The 27235-nt window shown below is 41.4% G+C and overlaps 1 protein-coding gene across 3 annotated transcripts in view; it reads right to left on the reverse strand.

Moving 5' to 3' along the window:
* Window positions 1-4368: 4368 nt before the first annotated feature.
* C4H13orf46 (chromosome 4 C13orf46 homolog) overlaps window positions 4369-27235 on the reverse strand; it is a 44742-nt gene continuing 21875 nt past the window's right edge. The window contains exons 6-8 of one of the 3 annotated variants that reach the window (XM_036753730.1): window positions 23049-23116; window positions 6738-6819; window positions 4369-4513 (exon numbers count right to left, since the gene is read on the reverse strand). In XM_036753730.1, coding sequence (XP_036609625.1) covers window positions 6753-6819; window positions 23049-23116 — 135 coding nt within the window. In that variant the 3' untranslated portion in view covers window positions 4369-4513; window positions 6738-6752. Of the gene's footprint in view, window positions 4514-5622; window positions 6204-6737; window positions 6820-23048; window positions 23117-27235 lie in introns of those variants that run through there. The other 2 variants (XM_036753729.1, XM_036753731.1) reach the window with 2 other exon arrangements.

Consider the following 27235-nt stretch of genomic DNA (forward strand, 5'->3'; position numbering starts at 1 on the left):
ACTGGCTAGATCTTTCTCTTTCTTTTTCTTTTTTCCCTTCCTTTCTTCCTTCCTTCCTTTCCTTTCCTTTCTTCCTTCCTTCCTTCCTTCCTTCCTTTCTTCCTCCCTTCCTTCCTTCCCTTCCTTTCTTCTTTCTTTCTTTCTTTCCTTCCTTCCTTTCCTTCCTTCCTTCCTTTCTTCCCTTCCTTCCTTCCTTCCTTCTTTCACAAAACCTTAAACCCAGTTCACTCTGAAGCTCATAGATTGGACCACAATAGGTCCCTGCCCAAGCTCCACTTGATGGCTGTATTTTGGGCCCCCCTGCCTTAGAGTGAATGTCAATAGTAGATGGGGCACTGGATTAAGAGTCCCCTTCCAACATTTACTGTTGTGATCCTGGCTCATTTAACTTCTTGGGTGGCTGATTACTTTTGTCATTTTTTTTCAGTTGTATTGGACTGTTCATGACCTAATTTGGGAGTTTCTTGGTAAAGATACTAGTTTGCCATTTCTTTCTCCAGCTCATTTTGCAGATGAGGAAACTGAGGCAAACAGGGTGAAGTAACCTGTCCAGGGTCACACAGCTAGTAAGTAAATGTTTACTCATATGCCAAATGAGGGGGTTGAGCTCAATGGCCTTTAAGGGCCCCTCTAGCTCTAGATCTATGAGTAGAAATAGAATGGTAGTGGAAAGAGCTGTGAATTTGGAGTCAAAGGCATAGGTTTCAAACCTGGCTTTCCTATTTGTTATCTGTGTGACCTTGGGCAAATTACTTAGCCTATCTTCACCTGAGTTTTCTTACAAATTAAAATGAAAGGGTTGGACTAGGTGACTTCTTAATTCCTTTCTAGTTTCATGATACTAAAACCATATAATTAAGTCTCTATGAATATACTGATAAGACCATGTTCCTATGGACTTATTTATATAGTTGTATTCACTGTGTGTATTCTGTCATGTCACTTAACATTATTTCATATATAAATTTCCATGCATAACTATAGTCTATATTCCTGTCAATTTTAGTAGCTACAGAGTGTCCCATCATGTTAATAGACCACAGTTTGCTTTGGGCTCTTTAATTTATGACAGAGTAGGCTTGAGAGGTCAGGATGAAAAGAGATATTTCCACTCCCTGCCAATGTGGCTTTATTCCAGAGAACAGAGGATGAATGCAATCATCAGCCATGGAGGAAACGACATCAGACACAGGTCCCAATGGCCCCGGGAAAAAATTACACCACATGACCAGACTGAAGACTTGCTGATGGATTTTCATATTAAAACCACAGGTTAGAACAGAGTGCGTCACCAGAACCAAAGATTAATCAAGGGCCTTTTTCTAGAGACTAATCATGAGTGACCCCCTGGGAATGAATGCTGGCTCATTCAATGCTAGAGGCTGTCTGCTTACCAGTGTAATACTTGGACTTTTAATGCCTACCATTGGCACATGATAAGCACCACAGCAGAGGAGGATATGAGATTACTCACATGCATCCTGTGTGTCAACTTTGGTTTAAGTTCACTCGCTAAATTTAAACAGTCATCTGATTACCCCAGTTTCATTCTGAAATACCAGACAGTATTCTGATACTGATGAATTCTGTGTTGACTCTTCTTTAGGAAGAATCATTTCACGGCTCTAATTTGAGCCCACTGAAGCTCCTGGCTTTTAACTTAGATTCCCATGATTATCTTGGGTTTACTCCATCTTGAGGGGGAAAAACCCCTATTTTTGAAACAGTGAACTATATTGGACACAGCTTATAGGTTGGCTGTGAAGGTCATATCCTTGTTCAAAATCTCCAGCACACAGACCTGCAGTCTTCTTTTCTCTATGGCCCTTGCAATGAATAGCCAACTGAATCAGGGACAACATCCCTCTTTATTTGCTTTGAGTAACTATTTTTGATGCATAATCTGACTTTTAAAAAATATCTCCCTAGGAATTTAATGGTTTCTTCTTTCAAAAAGTTAATACCTTTCCCCTTTCTCATCTCCCCTTCTGGGAGAAGTCCATTTTTTCTGGTGGCTACTGGAAAGAGTCAATAACACTGAAGGCAAAAAAAGAAGGGGGGCAGAGGGAAAGCTTGTGCAGGTACAAGAAGAGAGCTGCTCACCTGCGGTGGAAAAGTTTGGTGACCCTCCAGCTCTGGGAATAGGTCACTGGGCATTAAGTCTATGAAGCCAGACATGTATGTCCCTCCCAACTTTGGTTTGGAAGACGCATCGAGGAAGCATCCTCTTTAGCAGGCCTCTCTTCACACAGGAAATGAACCACTCTGACTTCTATCTCAATCGCCACCTGGAAAATCCAGGTAGGTGCTTGGAGAAGTTGCAAAAGCAACTCCAACAACGTCTTTCTGGGTACCAAATAGACACTTCATCTCTAGATCCTGGATGAATAGTGATAATCTTTGGCCAACTGCTTCTCCTTGAGAATTTGGCCTTGAAACTTTTTGCTACCCAAAGAGTTTCAAAATATAGGCCAAGATTCTTATCTCTTAAAATACATCGCACATACCGCACACCACCAGCATCCTCTTCAGTCAGTAGGCAAAGTTTCAAGTAAATAAAATATTTGAAAGTCGAATCATATCATAAATATTCCAGGAGACATTTCTATTTAAAGGAATTCTCAGCCAGATTATTTTGCAAAGTAAATACAGGCCCCTGAATTTATAGAAGCTTTTTTTTTAAATTAGATTTTCAATTATTAGGTTAACTTAAAGTAGAGCACATCTGTACTTAGAGAAGTGCTTTCCAAGACAGTCATGGCTATTGAATGACAAACATAAGAGTCCAAAATGTTACTCAGCCAATGATAGTACCCAGAATTATGGGAACTCTCCAAGGTCTGTAATTTATAGTTTTAAGAGAGTTACAGGAGGAGTTGGGGGGAAAAGGCAGCAAAGCACTAAGAGGTTGAATGACTTACCCAGGGTCATACAGCTCATAAGTGCCGGGGACAGAGCTTGACTTTAGGTCTTTCTATCTCCAAGGTACCCCACTATCCGCTGTACAGTGATTCTCAAAATTTTTGTTCTCAAGACCCCTTTACACTCTTACAAATTATTGAGGACCCTAAAGAGCTTCCTCTAATATTGGTTATATCTATTGATATTTTCTGTATTTGAAATTAAAATGTCTTGTCCTTACAAATATAAGTTGATCACAGTTCCCCCCCCAAAAGGTATTGGGGATCCACAGGGGTACCTGGATCACACTTTGAAAAACTGCTGTACTGTATACAACATGCTGCTACTTTGCATACTATAGGCAGTAGGTTATTAATGAATGAAGGAAGCCAACAAGTATCTACTGAGCATTTGTTATGTTGAGAAAGATGATCTACACAAAGAAAAATGTTTGCCAGATGTACACAGTTTGTTCTCTTGGTTTATGTGAAAATTCTTCTTAGTCTGATTCCTGACCAAAACACAAAACGAAGGTCCAAGCAGCCTTTAAACATGTTTTATACTATGAATGTATTTGAACCAAGCTCATGGACCATAATATTCCAGAATATGCCCATTGGAATGGCCAGAAGTGCGCAGGGATCCAGGTAGGAGGGTGGCAGACCAGAAATAGTTTTTAAATGAATAGACATATTTTATGAATGGGCCTCTACTTTTTTGTTTTATCAGAACCTGAGGTTGAAACTTAAAAATTTTCAAACTTCCTTAAAGCCATGCAAAACAGCCCTCAGCGAGGGCTTCCCTACTAGTTTTTATTTTTCCTACCTCTGCACAGAGTTCATTAGATGGCCGTGTCTATCTGTTCTGCCTTAAAGATGGCTATCCCTCTTATTTCTGCATCTTTCTGAGGCATTCTTCTTCCAGAAGCTCTTGGCACTTCCCTCTAGGCCCCTTGACTGTGCTTATAGTGAACACATATCGGGTAAGCATACCGAACTTGACTTACTGACTTCGTGAGTTCTCAAAAGGGAGACTGGATTGATACATTTTTGTTCTTTGACTGAAGGGCTGGTCATCCCAGCATGACCAGATGTGACCAGATCAGAGTGATCTTAGCAAAGGTGTAGGTCATATCTTGATGTCAGGCACTCTGGATTTCCCTGAAAGCATCTGAGTAGTCCTTTACCCACCCCTTGAATCCACATGTATAAGAGCTTGTCAAATTCTGGTCTAGCATTTTTTTTTGTTCTGGGTATTTACAGAGTCTACTAGAGCTAGGCTATTTACCAATATGTGCTGCTATCTAATGTTTCACAACAGCCCACAATTATCTTAAGCTTGACTTGAAATCACAGAGAGGATTAGTTCCCTACTTTGTCAACTATGTAAATTCAAGTCTATATATTGAGCTGGGTTTTCCCCAGGCCACAAACAGAGAAATTTCCCCATTTCAACTGCTTTCTTTTTCTCAGATTTTAATTCTTTGTGGGAGGTCCCCAACTGATCTTCTGCAAAAGTGGCCCCTCCAGGTTGGTCTTGGCTTGTCCCAGGGCAACTCTCCTGGTCCACCTGGTCAGAGCCCTTCTCTGTGATAATGACAACATTCAACTCCCTGCACACAGAGAAAACAAGCATCTGTGCCTAGCATCTGCTTGTGCTAGCTTTTAGCCTAGCTAGATCCTGACCCAGCCCCTCTCCCACCTCCTCTGTGTAATTCCTCTGAGTCAAGGCAATCAAGTCTGCCCCTCTGTGGATTCTTCACCCTCTCTTGAATTTATTGAGGCAGCTAGGTGGCACAGTGGTGGATGGAGAACTGGACCTAGAGTCAGGAAGACTCATCTTCATAAGTTCAAATCCAGCATCAGACACTTACTAGCTACTAGGCATCACTTAACCCTGCTTGCCTCAGTTTCCACATCTGTAAAATGTACTGGAGAAGAAATGGCAAACCACTGCAATAACTCTGCCAAGGAAACCCCAAATGGGGTCATGAAGAGTCAGACATGGCTGGAACAACTCAATAATAATGATGGTATTGAACTAGATAACCTCTAAGAATAACAGATCTGGAGTTGGAAGAAACCTCAAAGTCTACCAATCCAACCCTCTCATTTTATAGGTGAGGAAACTGAAGCCCAGAGAAGTTAAATGACTTGCCCAAGGCCATCTAGGTGAGAAGCATCCAAGTTGAGATTTGAACTCATGCCCTCTGATTCTAGAACTAGTTATCTCCCCACTGTGCCACTAAGTTCCCTTATGATTCTAAATCTATGATCCTAAGGTCATCTTAGATTTAGTTGAATCTATTCTTGAGTAGAGATTGCCCATCATTATGAAGTGGGTTTCTCTTGCTCTTTGACCTTTGAGGAGGTATGGCACCAACCTGCATAACCCTGCATTGGAAGATGTCCCAAGCCTGGATGAGCTGATGTGCACAGGCCAATGCACATGACGGTGCCACCCAGACCTATATCCTAGGCTGTATATTCCTGAGCAGCTGTGGTAATTTCGCCACAGTACTCTTCCACTCTCACACTCTAAGTATGAGCAAGGGAATTCCTTTGATTGTTGCATGGCTAGGAAAGCAATGCCAGACACTCTTGTGATATTCCTGGGACAGAGGGCACAGTCTCTTGGAGAATACACGAGGTCATATGCTTGTACTCTCCTAATGTCCAAGGGGAGAATTAAGAGCAAAGGAGGTCACAACATCTGTATCTTGTATCACAGAACAGATATGTTGCAGCCAAACTGACTGTGAAGCAAATCCTAGATTTCCAATGGCTCCTTTTGTAAACTCTGAAATCTGTTCCCACAAGCAAAGATTCTTCGAATATAATGAATTAAAACTTTAGGGAAGGTGAGATGGAGATGTGCCACCCAATAACAATTTTGTGCCTCTTGGGAGTGTTTGACAGCACTTCGCCTACTTGAGAATTTCCCCTATTCCATCACTTCCCTACCATTCAGCCTCATGGGAACTGCATCTAAACTTCAATTTTCCCTTAGTTCACGGAGGTTTTGTCCTCTCAAGTGAGACAAGAATCTATTACAGCTGGGCTCCCAAATTTTGTTTTACCAAGAGGTTCTATTACCTAATGCATGATGCGGTAGACTGGAAATACCTCAAACTTGACTCTTCAAATTACACACAATCAATTATTCCCCTACTTTGTCATTTCTATACATTCAAAATTCTGTATAACAATTTCATATAATGAGTTGATATAATATGAGGAATTCCTGTTGCTGGAGATGAGCAGGAAAGGAAGCTAAAGTTGAACTCATTTTCTCTTCTTTTCCTACAAAAACATCACATTCACCACTCGATCAATAGGCTGTTTTTTTAAAGGACTACTTTCACACTAGTTGTTTCCCACATTATACTCCCATTCATCCTTAGTCCATCAACGAGCTCAGATGGACATATAGGACACAGTGGTACTTGCTGAACTTTTTTCCCTTCTATTCAAGTACTTCCTGTAGATGAACCCCCTCCCATGCTCAGTCCCCACCTTAAGTTTGAGGGCTGCCCTTCTTTAAGAGGGAAGGATCTATCACCATATTGTTTTGGTTAGGGCTCTTCACACCCATGGAATCTGACCTTCCCAAAACTAAAAAATGAAAAGAACAGGTTGCTGACCAGACTATAGGAAACCAGAACAGTCACAAAGCCAGAGGGCCTTTTCTAGGCTGGGAAACAGGGGAACTTGGCACAAGGAAATTGGAAGAGTGAAGACCAAGCTAATGGTACCTCTAATTCTCTCAATTACTTTGTCCCTCTGCTTTGCCTTCCTTCACTATGGCTTCACATGCCCTTTCAGAGTTCCAGTTACCTTCTAATGCAGTTACTATGCTTTTTCTTTTGACTTCTTCTTAGATGAGAGTGGAAAACAGCATATCCACATGGTCTTTGATCTGGACACCACGAGAAGAAAAGAAAACAGTATGAATAGCGGTAACTTGAGTCTACTGCTCTGCCCACTGGTTGCACCCAGAACAGCTGCTTACTTTTAGGAATTTTTCCTCATTGCAGTGATCTCTCCAACTCTCCTCCTCCTCCTCACTACTCTCTCTGTCCCTGTCTCTCTCTGTCTTTCTGTCTGTCTCTGTCTATGTGCCTGCCTCTCTGTCTGTCTCTCTGTCTCTGTCTTTCTTTGTCTCTGTCTCTCATTCTCTCTGTCTCTGTCTCATTCTCTCTCTCATGCTGCTGTTTAGATTTCCTCACCAACTTTTGCTACTCCCCATATCACTAGGCTGAAGAAAGCATAAGCACCTATCTGTGGTAGTAAGGGACCATTAATAGTTCTATTCCCAAAGTCAAATCAATCAATAAAACTAACCTAAAGGGATTCAGAAGCATGTTCGCATTTCTTTTAGGCCTGCTGACTTTAATATTGACTTTCCTTCTTTTAACCCCTCTGGCCATACTGACCAACTAGTAAGGCCAAACTGTCTTTGATTAGGGCTCACAGGAGGTTAGTTTCAAAGCTAACTTCTTGACTAAGAAATGAACAATTGGCTGGCTCATCAGGGCCAGGGAGCCTGACAACCAGAAGAAGGATTTTCTTGGAAAAGTCTAGAAGGAAAATGTTTGCCAACTCAGAGGAAGAACAAGGTGGGAGGACAGAGGGGAGTGGGATGAGTGAGCCAGGAAAACAGATTCTAGCCATCATGCATCAGCAGAAGGCTTGCTTCCTGAGGGGCTCCATGCCAATCAGCATTGGCCTGTGCCTTCTTCCTTGAGTACCATCCATCCAGAGTTAAGGCTGCCTGTGTGCAGGACTGGCTTATTGAAGGCTCAGAGTCCATTTCCAAAAGCTGAATGAGGGAGCCGAAGAGGTCCCTGCTCATTTGCATTAAACTGCGAAATCCTTTGCATTTTAAAATCCACAGATGTATCAATAAATTCTGGGACCGACTGCTAACATCAAACAAGCCAGTCTTCACAAAGAGAGCAATACCGCCAAAGAGGGCGTCAGGAGGTTTAAGTTCACACGGCAGTGATGTGTTGACCCTGGAAGAATGTGACTTGTGGGCTGGTTTCAGTAACCACAATTCTCATATTGGGACTGAGACAGGAATTCTGGGGAGTGTTCAGTGTTGGACTTTGAGACAGTACAATTCATAGGATCATGGGGGCGTTTTATGACTTGGTTTAGAGATTTAGGATACGCTGCATCTCCTGACTCAGTCTTCAAGACTGGTGATGGAAACAACTAGAAATGTCTGATGGAGAAGGCCCTCCACTACATGTTTCATCCAGGAGCCCCAGAAACCCCATCTATGTGTTGAAACCAGATGTGTGGACTGGAATAACAGGTCTAAAAGGCCAAAGGAGACCATGGGCATGAGTTTGCTAGTGCAATACTTCTGACCTTTCCCCATCTCCAACAACTTTGGATAAACTATTGTGGGCAAGCCTGAGTGTATACAAGTTTTATTTTGTTTTAACTAAGGCAGGTAACTAGTACAATGGAGTATATTGAAAGGAGTGCTGAACTTGGAGTCAGAACATAAGGGTTCAAATCCTGTCACGCCTACATATATACATACATGTCACATATGTAAATGTATGTATAAGCCATGTCACATTAGGCAGGTACTTAATCTCTCAAATCTTTTGTTTATCCATCTATAAAGTGGATATAACACTACCCAAGCAACTTAGCTCACAAGGTTATGAGGAAAATGTTCGGTATGGTTTTTAAATGCTGTGAAAACATAAGCTGTTGTTGAGCCTGATGGTCTTAGATGACTTGAACAATTACACCTAAACGTTTGGTAGCGTCCTGGATAGAAGGCTGGGCTTGGAGAAATCCGAGCCCAAATCCTGCTTCAGACACCACGGGCTATATATGACTGAGCAAGGCTCTTAATTTTTCTCAGTCTCAGTTTCCTTTCCTTTCCTCAGTTTCCTGTAATGGGGACAAAAATACTTCCTACTGTCACATAATTGTCATGTGGATCAAATGAAATAATCCATGTAAAATTCTTTGAAGAACACTAATGTAATATGTAAATGTTATTCATGATATTCTTATTGTTTTATTAATAATATCAATAATGGCAATGAATAATTAACAGTAATTTTACTAATCATCAATATTAATATAATACTATTTTATTAAACTGGGGAATAACTTGAGTGTTTTTTCAGATCTTGGACCAATAGGAATATTCTCCTGGAAAAGCTCAGTGGTTGTGAGATCCTGCCCAAAAAAGGAAGCCTGTACTTGAGACTTCCTTTTCCTTTCTAACTGAACTGGTGCTAGCTCTCCAAACTTGGCGGGTAGATATCACCTCTAACGGATGACCCTGAGCCCCTCCTCCCGGTGAGCTGAAGTCAGGGGAAATCCCTGCTCTGGCCCCTCGTTGCTTAAGCCATGAGTTTCACAACCTGGTGAGCTGTAGTCAGGTATGTGCTGGTAAATGTTTAAGGGCTGGCTCTTTGGAAAATAAGTCTAGACAATCAGCAAAACAAGGAATTAAGTCTTTATTTGTAGTATTTGTCACAAATGCTGTAAATACATTGAAAACTTAGCAATCAGATCTTCAAACCCATCTGAGCTGTAATCATAGCCAAATTAGGGAAGGGAAGATGGAAAGGAATAAGGATTTACATGGCACCTACTATGTGCCGGGCACTGCGCTAAATGCCTAACACATATCTTGTTTGTTCCTCACAATGGCTTTTTGAAGGAGGCACTTTTATTATCCCTATTTTACAGTTGAGGAAACTGAGGCAGATAATATTTAAGAAACTTGCCCAGGGTCACATAGCTAGTAAGAGTCTGAGGCCAGATTTGAACTCAGGTGCTTCCTGATTCCAGGACCAGTACCCTAGCCACTGAACCACTTATATAATAGTCATCTTAAGAAAACAGAAAGAGAGAGAGAGAGAGATGGATGGATGGATGGATGGATGGGTGGATGATAGCCAGTATGCTTACAAGTGAAGGAATACATTTTCCCCAAGTTCCATGAGGGGAATATCCCAGACCAAGAGAATTATGATTCCCACCCTTCCCCACCCTCCCCCTCAAACTTCACACTTCAAACTTCAAATCTCCTAGGCCCTTTATTCTGTGGGTGTCTCTGCTATAAGGGCAAAGATACTAGAGTCATCTTAAACCCAGCTGTCTCCACTGTTAAATTTTCGGTGTGAATATTTACACTTTGTAAATCAGCAACCACCGCAAATCTGAACTTAGTTTGTTGCTTTGTTGATTGTCTAGACTTAGGAAAGTGATAGAGAAAACATTAATAATGCAGATTAAACTTTAAAATGTGTCCTGTGTGCTTCCCCTCCCTGCCCCTCCCCCCCCCCCAGCCCCGAGAGCTGGTTAGGAAATATTTACCAGTATACCCCTTGCATAACGGTTATAGATGATTGTGGTTTGTCCTTCATTTTTGAAGAGGACCATGACATCAGGGAAATGATGACATGACTTGTAGTTGACTTTGATTTAAGTGAGGGAGGGCTGTGCAAAGTCACCAGCCTCACTTTCTCCTCCAGAGCCATCTGGGTCCAGTGATCAAATATTGATCAGGAAAACTAGAGATGGCCCAGGATGCAGTGGGGAATCTTGTTCTTTTTAAGCTAAGGTGTTTCAGAGTTCTCACTTTGACTGAATCAATGCCCATTCACTGATTAAGGCTGTTTAAGAAGTGAGCCAAGGGATGATCCGTTTAACAACAATAACAAAAAATCAAACTGGGAGGGGAAGACCCTCAGGGTTTCTGGCCAAAAGAGAAACAATTAATATTTACATTTACTCTGAGCCATTGAGAGAAGACAGGGAGTACAGGTAGGCTTGTCCAAAACCCTATGATCCAATCATATGAAGCCTTTGATTTGCCTACGAGGAGAAGGGCTCATGGAAATGCTGGTGTTCCTTTGAACCAAAAAAGCATTTCACTTCAAATATTCAAATATAGTCAATACAGAATAGGAGATAAAACTAGAGGTCAGCTGGATCATTAGGGAGGAGCCTGATCATGTCTCTTTCCCACTCCCTTCAGACTGTGGTCTCCAGGGTGACAAAAGTATCAGGCAATCCAGATTGAAAGGTTCCCTTAGCAAAAGTCAGGAGTTGGGAGAAAGTAATTCAAGCAATTCCTAGAGGGTAAAATATATGCTGGGGAGGACAGGGTATTGAACTTTTGCTTTTATATAAAATACACATGCATATATAAATTCTATAAATTCTACTTTCCTTGTTACAAAGATAAATATTATATGTATGTATATAAGTATTGGGTGTGTATTTGTGTGTGTGTGTTTGTGTGTGTGCGCACCCGCATGTGCCATGGTGAGTTGAAGGCATTACTGGGGAAGGCTTAAAGCCTCTGATGAATAGTAACACAGAGGGGGTTCTTTGTTCAAACATTACCCAGGAAGCACAAATGCCTTACCCCATCCGTTTCTGTCCCTTGCTTCCACACTTCTTTCCCTAATGCAGATGTGGCAGCTTAAAGAGTACAAATGGGTCTATAGCTACAAGGTCTCAACAAGCAGTCTATCACGTGGAAATGACTTTGGGAATCTTAGAGGTAGGTGGTCATTCCCACAATTTCTCAGCCTGCTTACGGCAAGGCAACTAGTTGGTAGGGTAGCTAGAGCACTGGACCCGGTATTGGAAAAACCTGAGTTCCAATCCAGCCTCAGACTCTTACTAGCTGTGTAACCCTGTGTAACCTCAGTTACCTTATCTGTCAAATGGGATGATAATAGCACCTACCTCTCAGAGTTGTTGTAAACATAAAGTGTGATAATATTTGTAAAATACTTTGCAAACCTTGAAGCATTATATAAATGTTAACGATGATGATTACCAGAAGAATTGGAGCAGATTTATTTGTCAGCTGTAGAAAGAAATATTGGTTCCAGGAAGGGGCAGCAAACCTAGGTATGTGTGGGAGGTGGGGGAGGGGTAGTGCAAAGAGTAGGCTTGTTCCTGTAGGAGCCCATTGTTTACGTCTGTTTTTGCTTCACTAGCATAGGGTCATTCCAGCTCCGAGCTAAATAAAGGCAAAGCCGAGGTTCCCAGCTTTTTTCCTAAAAACAGGAAATGGGCAGGAAGGAGGCTGACAGGGCATAATCACCGAATCTCAGAGTCCAAAGGGCCCTTGGATACCATCTAGTCTAACTCATACCTGAACGAGCATCCCCTCACCTTTCTTGAAGAACCTCAGGGAAGGGGAGCTCACCACTTCCTGAAGCAGTTCATTCCACTTTTGTACAGCTCCAATGAATTATTAGGAAGATTTTTCCTGATACCCAGCTTAAATATGCCTCTTCGACACTTATACCCATCACTCCCCCTTCTGCCTTCTACTGCCAGCCAGAACAAGTCAAATACTTGAAGATAATTGCTATGTTCCCTCCGAGCCCTCTCCAAGCTAACTATCCCCCTTCCTGGAGCACCACCTAGGCCCTCTTCTCTGGGAAGCAGAATGGGCAGAGTGCATGTATTCACAGTTTGGCAAGGAAGAGCTGACACAAGATCAGAAATGGAAAGTTGAGCATGAGGTTTTCTCTACTTTTTCTCATGGCCATTGACTTGGATCAGAACCAGAACCAGACTGATCTCAGGGGGTCTTGGTGAGAAATAGGCTTGATTCCCCTTAGAATTCTGTATCTGGTATGTGACAGCTCAGGTATGGACGTGCTGTGAGTTAAATTACATCCTGGCAATGATGAGAGGTCCCAAGACCTTGATTTCGCCCCTTAGTGTTTTCCACTTCTGAGCATACACAGACTTCCTTGACAATGAGAAATCTCTGTTTCAGATGAAAAGGATGAGTCATGGGGGTTGGAGTGAGCATAACATTTCAAGATTCTAACATTGTCCGGCACTTTAGTGAGAAGTCAAATAATCAATAAAACCTCATCCTGTCTGGTCCAACACGTGGTGTTTTCCATGAGCAGGTTCCTTACTGTTTGACTCATTAAAAACAGAAGAAAATAGTAATTTCAGTTAGTCTGCCCCAGACTCGATTTAACCCTTTGTTTTGGAGAGTGTTAAGATAATTGGTCTTTTAGTACAAGAGAAAAGTGAATTTTTGCTGTAAAAATCAATGATGGAAGGGCTCTCTTAAGCCCTTCACTATAAAAGTATTGATCCATATTCATGTTTTTCAGGGTGTTTTATTCAGGTGAAATGAGGAAGTATTAAACCTTTGCTGTCCCCACACCAATTCTACCCTTGTCTGGAGTACAGGAAGGTCAGAGATCAAATACCCTTTGCCTCTTGGACATTTCCTCAGCTCTCTCACATTAAACTTAATTCCCATTGGTAAATGTTGCCATCAGAATGGCCTCCTTTGCTATTATATTGCTTGAAGAGAAGGTTCCTCTTCTATCCTCAGTAAGGGGTAAATATGGTTTAGTGGATAGAGAGCTGCCCCCAGAGCCATGAAGAGCTGGGTTCAAGTCCCGCCTTTGACTCATACCAGCAAATAGGTCTACATTTAATCTAGCACTGTGGGAATGATAGAGGCAAGTGGTCATTCACAGAACTTCCTGATCTGCTTACAGAAAAGCAGCTAGTTGGTAGAGTGGCCAGAGCACTGGACCTGAAATCAGGAAAACCTGGGTTCAAATCTGGAAATCTCTCAGTACCCCCCACCCCCCAGACACATACCTCTCTATACAGAGAAGTTGCATGTATGTTTTGGCATGATAAATAAAGGAATGGACTTTGAGCCAAGAAGGCCTAGGTTCGAATCCTGCTTCAGACAGTTACTATCTGTGTGCTTCCTTTAAGACTCAGTTTCCTTATCTGTAAAAATGAGGGAAGGAGTTGAATTCAATGACATTCAATCCAAGACTTCGATCTCCAGCTCCAAATTGATGGGGTGTCTCACCGAAGGAGACAGAACATGAAGCCTAGACTCCCAGTATAACCAAATCCAAGGACCTGGCTCAAGGTCGATAGCTCAGTTTAGAAAGTTAATTTGTCACTCTCCAGAATGAAGGCTTAGACAAGACTAAGTGGAATTACATCTTTCCAAGTCCCATTCTTTACCTTTCTACTTCATAAAGATGCTGATTCACCCTTCCCTGTTATCTCTTTGTCCTCCCCCCACTTCTTTCTCCTATTACACTTTTTCCCTCATTCCTCTTCTTCTCCCTCTTATTCCATTCCTCTTCTCTACTTGTTCCCTTTCTTCCTCCTCACTAACTGCTGGACATTTTCACAGATTATTAATTTCTCCATCAGAGGTTGTGCTGGGACAGGGAGAGACGACTCTGATGTTCTCATGGGGAAGATTGGAACAAGTAACTACAATAAGGTTTCTGTATCTCAAGGATCTATGATGTCCCTGAGGCTAGAACAAGGGTAAATGTCAGCTGTTATGTCCAAATTGAACTCCAGGACCCCCTCCTCTAAGGCATGCAATCTGCTCTTGCTTCCATATAGAGGCTCCAGATGAAAAACTGATTAAATCACCCTTTCTAGTTACTCAAATGAGGGAGGAAAGGACACACAGAAAGAGGAAGAAAATCTTGACATTGCTACATGCCGAGGCTCCTGTTATTTGAAACTATTGTAACACCATATTGCTTTCAGGATCCCTACTCAGGGTAGAGAGCCTTAAGTCTAACCAAACACTGCAAGTGAAGGTAGGTAAGTGGTGAGTTCAGTCAATAAGCATTTATTAAGCACCTACTATGCGCCAGGCATTGTGCTAAGTGCTGGGGATTTGAAGAAAGGCCAAAAAAAGTCCCTGTTCTCAAGGAGCTCACTGTCTAATGGAGCAGACAACATGCAAGCAATTGTACAAACAAGATATATAGGACCCTTGCTGAGAATGAGAAAACATACCCAGTCTTTATTGGTTCTGGGCTGTATTTAATACCTCAACTCTACCAATAGAAAAGGAGTAGGAGTGGGGCCACCTGGGGACTCCTAAGAACAGGAGAACCAATTAATCTATATGGAAATTGTCAATCAAGGGAAGAACCTGAAGGCCTCAGCTCAAAGGGGCCTACGGCATAGGCCTGGGTATCTTGCCTTAGTAGAAGAAAAGCTTTGACGATAATGAGTCAAATTAAGTGCCAGAATTCTGACGAGCACAATTAACTTCAGGGAAGAGTTACAATAGAGTATGCGAGGTAAGACAGTGGCAGCTTCTATAAGATCTCAGTTATGGACATCCTCCTCCTCCTTAGACCAAGAGCAAGTACTGTGAATGAAAACCTTGTAAGGCAATTAGGAGGAGGAGATAACTTTGGTACCCAGACAGGGGAAAGTCTTTTCGTGCAGTTCACTGAGAAGGGGAAGAAGAGGGGCAGCAGATACCAGCGTCGGATCTCGGGAATGACCATGTTGTAGGGGACTGTATGGTGAATGAAACTGCCCTAGCCCCTCACCCTCTCACCTTATAATGGAGGGCTTGACATTTAGTAGCCTGACTAGCCAAATCCACACCTGGGGACCTAGAAAGGAGTTCATTTCAAGTGAATTTAGGCAGGAGGGAGGAGTCCAAGACAAAAGAGACTAATTACTTTAGTAGTGCTGGGAACCAGTGTAAGACAGGTAACACTAGCACACAGGATGGCTGCTAGCACAGGTTCACTCTTGATTGGTTCAGACAGGAAGATAGCTTCAGAGGGCTTAATAATCTTTCTTTATTCTAGTCTAGTCTTCTCATAAGGGTTACTGATAATGGGAGCACAACTCCTATAGCATTCCCTAATCACCTTTCTTGAAGGGGCTGGTGAGAAGGGGGGTAACTACCCTTAGGTCTTGATAGGGTCAATTGAGACAGGCACAGCTTGTGCATTCCCCTAATCCTTTCAAGCCTCAATGCGGGCTGGCTGAGGCAAACACAGATTCCCCCCAGCCTTGGTGGGGGCCGATCAAGGCACACAGAACATTTCAGCTTGCACATTCAACCCCAAGGATTCCCTGCTCACTGACCAGTGCCCACTTGCTTTATAGGGCATCCAACAAAAAAAGCATATTGTCAGCAATAACCTCACAAGTTTATATCATCTCATCCTTGTAGACCTCACTGCACAGTCGCAGTGGATATTTACAATTTAAGGACACATGTTTATATTATTTATCATTATATAATACTGCACAAGCATGGTGGAGATGCTTTGAACCATGAGCCTGGGAAATAGACATTGCTATGGCCATGGATCCTGGGAAACTGAACTCTAAGAAAGAATAACAAAAATTCATCTTACACACACTAAAATCCATCTTACTTACACTAAAACTCACTTCACTTACAACCAGGATTAAACTATTGTGTAAGAATCTTTGAAAATTGCATTATTGTTATTTTTTCTGTTGATTTTGCAACAATCCTCTTTTCCTCCCTTCCCCCTGATTAAGTTTCCCTGTAGTACGTCATATTCAAGCTCCTTGAAAATAATAATGCTGGTGATAATGAGAGTTAGCATTTATATAGCATTTTAAAGTTTGCAAATCACTTTATAAATATCTTATTTTAGGGTCACAGCAACCCTGGGAGATGGGTACCATTGTCAATCCCATTTCACAGATAAGGAAACTGAGGCAGCCAGAAATCAAGTGATTTGAAATCAGGGTCACATGGCTAGTTAAGTGTCTGATGCCAGATTTTAATTCTGATTTTCCTGACTCCAGATCCAGTATTCCATCTAGTATACCATATTCCATATAGTACACCATTTCAGGGCTTCCAAGTCCTTAAAAGGCTGCTATTCCTTCTCCCTTCTCAGCCCCAGGCCACCTATAGCCCTTTCTTGAACCAGGCCAGAGAAACTTGGGGGAGAGGGAGGAGGATAGAGCATAGTCACAGGTAAAAATGAGGACTTATTCTCCCTTCCTCACCCAAACAACCCCAAATCAATACCTATGTTGGAGGACACAAGTACCTCACAGTGTCTTCCTCTCCCAAGCCTTCTTGCCAATGTCAACTTCTCTACTCCTGGTTGGTAACTAACCCCCATGCATCCTGATAAACTTGTAATATATGTAAACTTATAAACATGTAATTCTGATTCTGCTGATTGCAGAAGTAGGGAACCCTCTTTCAGAGGTGTGAATGATAAATCATTAGAGAAGATCCTCCATATTACAGTGTAAGCCCTGCATGTATGTGTCAAGCTCCCTGTCCCCTTTTCCAAAGCTTTGGACTCTCCCGCTTAGAGACTGACAGGCCTGAACAAAGAACAGGAAACTCTTAAGACAAAGGATAGGAAATAATTCCTCTCCCACTGGAGAAACTTTAACCTGGACAGTTCTTAGGAATGAGGCAGGGGGAGGGCGGCTCCCCTCTCTGGCAGGAAAAACTATCTTTGTTCAGGGCCCTATAAAAGTCACCATGTGGGACAGGCACATTGGAACCTCACCCATGGAAAGGTTGTTTTGCCTGGGACTATGTTCAGAAGGACTAACCAAGGAGGCTTTTAGGGGTTCCCCAGCTTCGGAGAAGCCTTGGTACAGGTGGTGAACATAAAGTGTAAGTTGTATGTTGTGTGTGTGTCTTTTTGTTGGTGTCTCTGCATTTGTAGAGAAGAAAGGGATTCCCCAGCTTGGAGAAACCTTGGGTGGCAGTTCTTGTCCAAACAGGTGTTGCCTCTGTGTGTCTGTGTCTCTGTCTTTGTCACTGCGTTAACTGTGTAGTAGGAATTGTCAAATAATGTGGTTGCAGGGTTAATAGAGTATTTCTCCTGTCTTTCAATAAAAACTTTGTTCTGTTGGGAGTGTGCCTTATTGCCAGCACAAATCCAAATCTGAACCTAACCTAGCTTAATCGAACAAGGTGCTGGATAAGATTTCAGTTAAGTGACTTACGAGACTGGGGAAAAGATAAATTTCCTCAAGAGAGAAGGGTAAATAGCGGATTCAAAGTCAGAATAGAGTAACAAGAAAAGAAATGTTTACTGCTCTGTTGAAAGCAGGGGTAGATTTTAGAAGAATAGAAGGTATTCCAACTAATGAGCTATACAAAATGTACCAAGAAAAGGGGTTCAATGGCAAACAGAATAGAGAAGTAAGAACTGCCCCTACAAATCCTACAGATCTTGAACCCTTGTACCCAAGTGAGTCACACTTTCAAGGAGACTAGGGAATAGGCCGAGCCCCAGCTCAGATTAAAGAAACACACAGACAGGATTACAGACCCCATATTAATCTGACTATATATTGGAAAAAATGGATCAAGTACTATAACTAGGACATTGATCAACACTGGGGCAGAGGCCACGTTGATTTATGGAAACCCTGACAAATTTAAGAATGGAACTCCTATTACTATCACAGGACTAGAAGGAGCTGAAATATCAGCCAAACAAGTCAAACTGATGATGAAAATTGGGCAATTGCCTAAGAAAGAATATACTGTGGTCATCGTACCCATTCCTGAATACACCGTTGGAATAGATATATTGAAAGGTATGACTCTGAATTTTCCTGAGGGGAGATATCAATTTGCAGCAAGGAAGATAGGAATTAATACAGTTTCAGTGGGAAAAGTAAAGATGAACCCAATCACTTTACCTAAACTTTTAAAGTAATTACTTTGAAGTAGTATTATGTGCCAGGTGGGCAAGACGAAATTGCCAATACTATAAAGGAATATGTTGAAGCAGGAGTGTTAGTCCCTGTAACCACTTGATGGAATAATCCTATACGGCCAGTATGAAAGTCAGATGGAACATGCAAAATGACAGTGGATTATAGACAATTGAATAAAGTGACTCCACTCTTGTATGATGCTGTTTCAGATACTATTACCTTGATAGAAAGGATCCAGAAATGTGATGGATCTTGGCATGCAGTTATTGATTTGACCAATGCTTTCTTTACGATCCCAATAGACTCCAAACAATGGAACCAGTTTGCTTTCATGTGGCAGGGCCAACAATATACTTTTACATGCTTGCCACAAGGATATCTGCATAGCCCAACTATTTGTCATAGGATTGTGGCTGAACTTTGGATGAATTGAAGTTACCTAGTATACAGCTTACCCGCTACATAGATGATATTATGATACAGGGAGAAAATGTAAAGGAAGTGGAGAAGAGTTTGATACTTTTAATTGAGCATATGAAAAGCAAAGGATGGGAAATTAACCTTGCAAAGATTCAGGGAGCAGCTCAAACTGTAAAATTTTGGGGTATACAATGGAATAAAGGACTGCGAGAAATTCTCCCACAAGCTCGACAAAAGATTCAAGATTTTCCTATCCCCACCAATCAGAAGGAGGCCCCAAAGTTTATAGAACTGTTTGGATGTTGGAAACACCACATTCCACATCTTGGACAGATTTTGAAACCCTTATATAAAGTTACCAGGAAAAAATATGAAATTGATTGCGGACTTGAATAGAGTAAAGCTTTTGAAGAAGTCAAAGCTGCTATACAATTGGCTCTGGATTTATGGCCTATGCAAAATGGACCGGTGGAATTACAAGTGACTGTATAAGAAGACTATGTTAATTGGAGTTTATGGCAGAAACAACAAAACCAAAATGTACCCTTAGGATTTTGGTCAAGGAAACTACCTTCATCTGGATTACAATATACACCTTTTGAAAAGCAGTTGTTAGCTGCATATTGGGCTTTGGTAGAGACTGAACAATTGACTCTGGGCCATGAAGTGATATTAAGGCCTGGAATCTCAATTATGACTTGAGTAATGAGTATCCTATTATCTCATAGAATTGGACATGCGCAAGAGGCTAGCAGAATTAAATGGAAATTGTATATTCAGAATAGATCAAAAATAGGCAAAAGTGGAGTTTCTGCTCTACATGACTCTATAGCAAGCATTGACATTGACGGAAAAGACATATGCTCTGAACCAATGGCAACAGTTGGTACAATCGTTGGTAAAATGGAATGCTGGACTGACTGAAGAACAGAAGAAGCATGCATGGTTTACTGATGGGACAGAAAAATATTTGGGCCATAAAGGACATTGGAAAGCTATAGCCTATAACCCATGTACCAAGCAAACTTTGGAAAGTACTGGGATAGGTGGAAGTAGTCAACATGCTGAACTTATGGCAGTACATCAAGCTGTTAAAACAGAGAAAGGAGGACAATGTCATATATTCACTGATTTGTGGGCAGTAGCTAATGAATTAGCTACATGGATGCCAATGTGGAAAAATCAAAATTGGGAAATTCATGGTAAACGAGTGTGGGGCAAAGAACTATGGGAAGATATATGGGACATGTCTTTGGTTACTAATTTGTCAGTTTTTCATGTAGACACTCATGTGCCCCTCACTACACCAGAACGTGAGTACAGTACACATGCTAATCGACTAGTGAAGATTGCTACTGACCATATTGTCCCTACTTTGACACCAACTGATGATCTGGTACTAGCAAAATGGGTCCATCAAATGGGTATCCATTTAGGGGTCCAGGCCACACACTGGTGGGCACAAGATCAAGGTATCAGTATCTCTTTTTCATTGTTAAAGCAAGTAACAGAGGAATGTCATATATGTCAATTGGAAAAGAAATGAAGTTCCTCAGATAGTAACTGGGGAAATAGCAAGCGGAAAAGTTCCAGCCCAGATTTGGCAGATAGATTATATTGGACCACTACCCCAAGATAAAAGATGCTAATTTATATGTACTTATGTTGACACCTATTCAGGTGTACTACTGGCTTGTCCTTATAAGAATGCAACCCAGAAAAACACCTGTAAAACTCCAGATATTATAAGTATATATTATGGGACCCAAATGCAGATTCAAAGTGATTTCAAAGGTAATGAGATGAAGAGATATTGTGTATTGAACAATATAGAGTGGATATATCATATTCCACATTATCCACAAGCATCTGGGTTGATAGAAAGAATGAATGGATTGTTGAAAGAACAGTTAAGAAAGTTAAGTTCTTATAATTCGCATCAACGAATTAGAAGGATATTTTGGAAAGATATTTTGTTCATTGCTTTACATAATTTGAATAATAGACCATTAGGAGAAAGTACACCTCTAGCCAGAATGATGACTACAGATCTGCAAATTAGAAAACAGCAAACACACAAGATCCAAATTATTTAGTATTGGACTGTGAAGGAAGATGTCCCACTACCGTATCCAGGAATATGTGGTTCTGCAGGATATGATTTACATTATTTAGAGGACTTTTGGTTGGATAGAAAAGAAATAAGAAAAATATCTACCGGGATATGTATGAGAATCCCAAAGAATCATTTTGGACAGATATTACTTAAACCAGGATTAGCAGTTCAGGGAATACATGTATTGGTTGGAGTGATAGATTCCAGTTATCAAGGAGAAATTATTGTGACACTCCAGAATTTAGGTGAAGAACCCCTACAGTTGTGTAAAAATGATACAATAGGTCAATTGATTATTATTCCTTCTGAAACAATAACCCTTGTGAAAACTGACCCTCCTTCCAAAATAACTATCAGAGGAAAGGAAAGATTTGGTTCTAATGATAGAATAAAACTGGGAGCTAAAGTATGGGTAAAACGGAAGCCGGACAATGTTCCAAAGACTGTAGAAAATATAGCACATGGGAAAGACAGTAGTATACCCAGGAGAAAATAATTATGAAACTATATCCTTGACTCATATATTCTAATGTGGATGAGGCTATGATAGTCTCTTTGTTTCTTTTTTATTTTTGTCTGCTAAATTTGTTTGTGAGATTTGTTTCCTGTGGGCTTAGTGCCATCCACCTGCAGATGCCTGATCACTTAAGCCAGATGTCATCCTCTTATGTGTTCAGATGTCACCTCTGGACCTGTCCACGACTCTGATGTGTCATCCCTAAACCTGGTCTCAACTGAGTTCCAGATGTCAGCTTGCTAAAGAACTGATATCTCAAAAAGGACTCTTAATCTCTTGGGGCAGGGACAGCTCTATGTCCAATTTCCGCAGGAAGAAGCTTTGGAGGACAAGACCTTTGCCCCTTACCCCAACGTTTTGAGCCCCATTCATCTGAGGAGGGAGTGATGACGTTGTTTTATATACTTATTTTGTATTATCCCTGTTATATTGTTGTGTAAAGTTCTGTTGATACCAGTTATCCTAAAATTCCCCATTGCCCTATGTAATGGATATGAAATATCTTGGTGCCAAAAGTAGTAGAAATTTAGATTTAAGATCTTTCCCACCCATTAATAGGTGGGACCTGCTTACGTCACAGGAAGCCTAGGTCACATGTGGTGGGAGGAGCTTCTTGACAAGAAAAGTAAGTTATGTCACAGGAAATGCAAGGAGAGAAAGTAGTTATGGCTGCTAATGGCTGCTAATGGCCATCATGGTAGATAGAGCTGAACAGACTGTGACTTAGCTGTACTGTGAGTTTGTTTTTGGGAAGACCCCAGCAGGACATCAGAGAGGTTTTGGGATGGCGAGGCTCCATGTTGTGATATTATATATGGAATGCTTTACTGCTCTGATAGATTGGATAAATGGCTTGTGGGATATGGTTCTCCGGTGTCTGAATAAATGGTTTACTTCTTCTACCTTCTTTGTGGAGAGTCTTGTATACTTTGCAATACAGAACTACATAGGCATTTTGACAATTATCATCTACATTGTTATTATTGCCTTACTGATATGAGAGAAAGAGGGAAAGAGAGAGAGAGAGAGAAAGAGACAGAGAGAGAGAGAAAGAGACAGAGAGAGAGAGAGAGAGAGAGAGAGAGAGAGAATTTACTATGTACCAGGCACTGTAATAAGAGCTTTGCAATTATTATCTCATTTGTTCCATGCAACAAACCTGGAAAATAGGTACTATTTTCATCTCTATTTTACTGATGAGGAAACTGAGGCTAAGAGGGGGTTATGTAACTTGCCCAGTCTCACATAGCTAGTAAGTGTCTGAGGCTGGATTTGAACTCAGATCTTCCTGACTCCAGGCCCAGTGCTCTATCCACTGAACCTTAGCAACAATAAAGAAGGCACCAGGGAAAGAATCAGAAGAAGAGGCTGGCAATGTTTCCTCGTTCCCCAGCCCTAGGCAGTCTACCATTACAGTCACTGTGAAAGCTCTCCCCCTTACTCTCAATCCATTCTCTAATTGTAGAGTATGAAGTCCCCACCCTCTCTGAAGCCCTACAAGGATGAGATGAAGCTTCCCTCAGTCAATCATCCCTGAAACAAAAAAATAAAGGAGAGCATCACTTACTCATCTTCAGATGTATCTCCTGCTTTGGCCTTGGATGATTTCTCTTCTGTCAAAGCACTTTCAATTTTCTGAGCAACAAAAGATAAATTTCATAAACACAAAGAGAAATGAGAGTGTGATAGGAAATTAGTGACATCCAACAGAGATCAGAATGGCTCAAAGCCCTGTGAGCCCAGGAGAGGGGGACAGGAAGGGAATGAGTGGGGGGAGAGGCTATGGGTGTGACCATTGCCACCTACACCACTAATTCCTGCACAATTGACTACTCTTCTTTTTTTTTTCAAAGTGGCACATTATTACAATTGACCAGGCACAGAAAAGACCAATATAGAATCAATTTGTTAAAGTCTGGGGACTCCCTCCTCATAAATCCGTAGCCTGGACATGGGACTCATTACTTGGGTCATTTTTTTCCCCTCAATTAGAAAGTGAAGTCCTTGGGCTGCCGGTCAAGGGACTTCTGCCACTAACTGCTCTTTGTGAGTAGAAACTATTTTATTCTTTGTATTTGTACCGCCAGTGCCTGGTGCAGGGCATAGCACACTGTAAGTGCGTAATATATTCTCATTGATTGATTGGCTGGCTATATGAACTTTAGTTAGTCCTTTATTTCCTTTGAGTCTTGGGATGGGATAATGCTTCCTTTCTTTACTTGATAGCATATTTAGACAAAAAATATGAAATCAATCTAGGAAACTATTTCAAGCTCTTTGTAAGAAGTGTTCACTCTTATTAGATCTGATTATTGTCATTTTAATAAGGTCCATGAGGGCCTTTATGACATATGCTCTGTGCACATTGAATGTGGCATCTTTGCTACCTTCCCATATACCAATCAGGAATGGATATTTCTACACTGAGAGCATTTTTTCCACTCCTACCCCCAACCCACTTGGTTTGCATAATGCCATGGTTCTCCTCTACAGTAGTAGTGGTTTTTTCATCATGAGATTCCCTTAAGTCCAACTAGCTTAGTTCATTCTTGTTGCTGAAATTTGCTGACTTTTAAGTGTGAAATATGGAGGAACATCTTGTCCATGTGGGAACCCCCCTACACTAATGTAGGCTGCAAACCACCTTAGAGAGTTGCTTGAAGCTTATAGGACTTATTCCTGCTCATACAGCTACCATGTCATAGGTAGGATTTGAACCCAAGTGTTTCTTGATTTTAAGCCCAGCAATCTATCCCTCATACCACACTGCCTTTCTTTATCAAACCTTAAGGTTTTCATAGAAAATCATTTAGAGTTAGAGGAAAAGGCCTCTTTTGCTATCTTCCCATGTACCAACAAGTTCATGGGGTCATAGGATCAGGAGCTTAGAAATGGAAGTTACTTTAGAAGACAGATGCCATCTAATCCAACCTCCTCATTTTTCAGATGAGGAAACTGAGGATCAATGAAATTAAATATCTTATCTTGGATCACAGAGTGTCAAGAGTCAGGATCTGAACCCACATCTTCCTAACCCTAGGAACAGCCCTCTATCTACCATACCACAGTGAAGCCATGTGAATACCCTCGCTCCCAAATTCTCCTCTCCCTGGGCATTAGTAATAATCCTTCATGTCAAATGTCATATTGGAAGCAGTGTGGTTGGTCCAATGAAGACTATGACCTTAAGAGTCACAGAACTTCATGGGAAAGTCACTGAACTCAATTTCCTAATATCAAAAATAAAGGGTAGCATGATGAGTCCAAAGGACTGAAAATTAATCATGCCGCCCACCTGCCAGAGAGGTAATGGGCTTACATCCAGAATGAGCCATACCTTTATAAACATGGCCAATGTAGAAATTTGTTTTGCTGGTCTACACAGTTTTGTTATGAGGATTTTGTTTTTTGCTTCATTTTTGTTTTCTATACTATTCAATATGGAACAGTAGGAAGGAGAGATAAAGTATGTTTGCAAAAATTCATTCATTAAAAAAACATAAAGGGGCATCTTAATGATCCTATGAGCCTAAGTCATAGATAGCTATCATCTGTGGTCTCCATTTCATGACCCCCAAGTCTCCAATCAAGTAACACTTAATTAATTTCCACTGTTGTAAGAATGGAAAAGGCTTCATGTAGAGTAAGATGTAAGCATGGTTCTAAGGGAAAGCCTAATACAGTGTGAGATGTAGAGCAGCTAAATTCATGTCCCGATTCTCTCATTTACTGCATAATCATAAGAAAGTCACTTACCCTCTCTAGTTTGTTCCTTCCTCTGTGAAATGTGAGGTCCCTCTCATTTTACAATGAGGTTGGAAAAAAACCCTGAAGGTCCCGCTCAATTCTATGACTGTGACTATACCATTCTTCTTGTCATACCTTCTTAAATGAAGAATCATGCAATATTAGGGCTGAAGGGGGCTTTACAGATCATTACAGATGGGAAAATTGAGACTCACAGTGTGTAATGGTAATCAGGGCAGGATTTTTTGCTGTTGGTATCTTTTGGGAGGCTAAGGCTATCAAGTACCTTTAATGAGTCTGGCCTTTGTTTGAATTTGGCAGGTAAAGTAGGATCTTTTTGTCTTGGAGTGTTTCTCAGCACTAAGACAATAGGGAGTCATTGATTTGTATGATGTGGTGCTGGTGGTAGAGGAACTTTCCTACACCCTGCTTCCCCACACCCTGGATGGTCAGCCTCAAGCCCCCAGGGCCCTGAACAGCTGTATATGTACTGGAAGGTTAGCGTTTGACTTTTGGGGGTACACTCATTGAAAGAGTGGGGTGATAAGACTCTGGGCAAGTCCTTGAAACAGCATCCCTCCCTGCCCCACCCTGCTTTGATAACCCAGATGTTGGTGCTTCTCTGGCAACTAGTGTGATTTGATCAGACAAGCTCTATCTGTTGATCTGTTTATAACATATGCTTGTAATTTCTGTTTGTATTTTCCCTGAAGTTCAGGGGCCGGGTCTTTTCCCCCTGAACTAAGTCAATGATATATGTATGTTTAATTAAACTGAGATTGTTAACCCCTTAAAGTTGCTTTCCTTAGAATAGCTGATCAAAGAATCTGTGTTGGCAGCCCTTCTGTGTGCTAGTATTATTGATCTTACACCCCCACAGCAGCTGCTAGCCACATTGTTGTTATACAGTGCTTAAGCAATTTCTATAAATACCTAAAGGCATAGCTAAGACTAGATTCCAGTATTCCTTAGTTCCTGGTATAATGTACCTTCCACTGCTCCATGATGATCATAAAACCAGACCCTGGCTTCAGGGCTGAGGGTAGATGGACATTTGTGGCTCAGTAGATTAGTGCAAAGTCACTGGGGTGGTGTGCTAGAATGTTTGTGACCAATGAATAACTGTGTGATCTGAGGCCATGCACAAGCAAAGAGGTTTGAGGAAGGGATGGCAGAAGTTAATTTGGTTCTTTTCTAAGACTAGTGCAGAATCGATAGATCCAGACAAGCTGGAAGCAACCTCAGAAGTCTTATAATCTAGCCACTCTTATTTTAAAATAATAAGAAAGTCAAGGTGTAGGTATGTTAAGTGCTTTTGTCAGAGGTGGCATGGGTAATAAAACAGAGGCAGAATTTGAACTCAGGTCCTCCGACCCTGGAGTCCTATCCTATAAAATGCTTGAGGGTGGAAAGCAGGTGGGATTAAAGCTGTCAAATATTTATTCTATGCTAACTGGGACTGTTTTGCTTGATTCTGATTGTATCTCCACCACTTAGAACAGTGCCTGTCATTTCACAAAGGCTCTATCTATCTATAGAGAAGCAAATTTTGGCTCATTATGAGGAAGAAGTCTAAGGATTAGGGATGTCCAGCAACAAAATGGGCTACTTTACAGTGTAATATGTTCTTTGCCACTGGAGGTTTTCAGGCAGTATTGGATCAGCATCTGTCGGAGATCATAGATCAAGTCTCCAAGGGACCTCAAAGGCCAAGTAGTTCAATCTCCTCCCAATTTACAGATGAGGAAACTGAGGCACAAAGCAGTTGAATGACTTGCCCGGGGTCACACAGCTAGTAAAAGCTAAGGACAAGATTGAACTCAGGTCTTTCTATCTCCAAGTCTAGTGCTCTGTTTAGGACACCATGCTGTTAATGAGATTCCTCCCATGTAGTAATGACCTCTCAGGGCTCTTTCCCATTCTAATAATCCATGAGGCTTAGTTAAGCAAGAAAAATATGATGGGTATAACTTTCAAAGCACAATAGCTTCACTTTCGTAGGTGAGA

Source organism: Trichosurus vulpecula, chromosome 4 (assembly GCF_011100635.1).
Source record: "Trichosurus vulpecula isolate mTriVul1 chromosome 4, mTriVul1.pri, whole genome shotgun sequence".
Classification (NCBI taxonomy): domain Eukaryota; kingdom Metazoa; phylum Chordata; class Mammalia; order Diprotodontia; family Phalangeridae; genus Trichosurus; species Trichosurus vulpecula.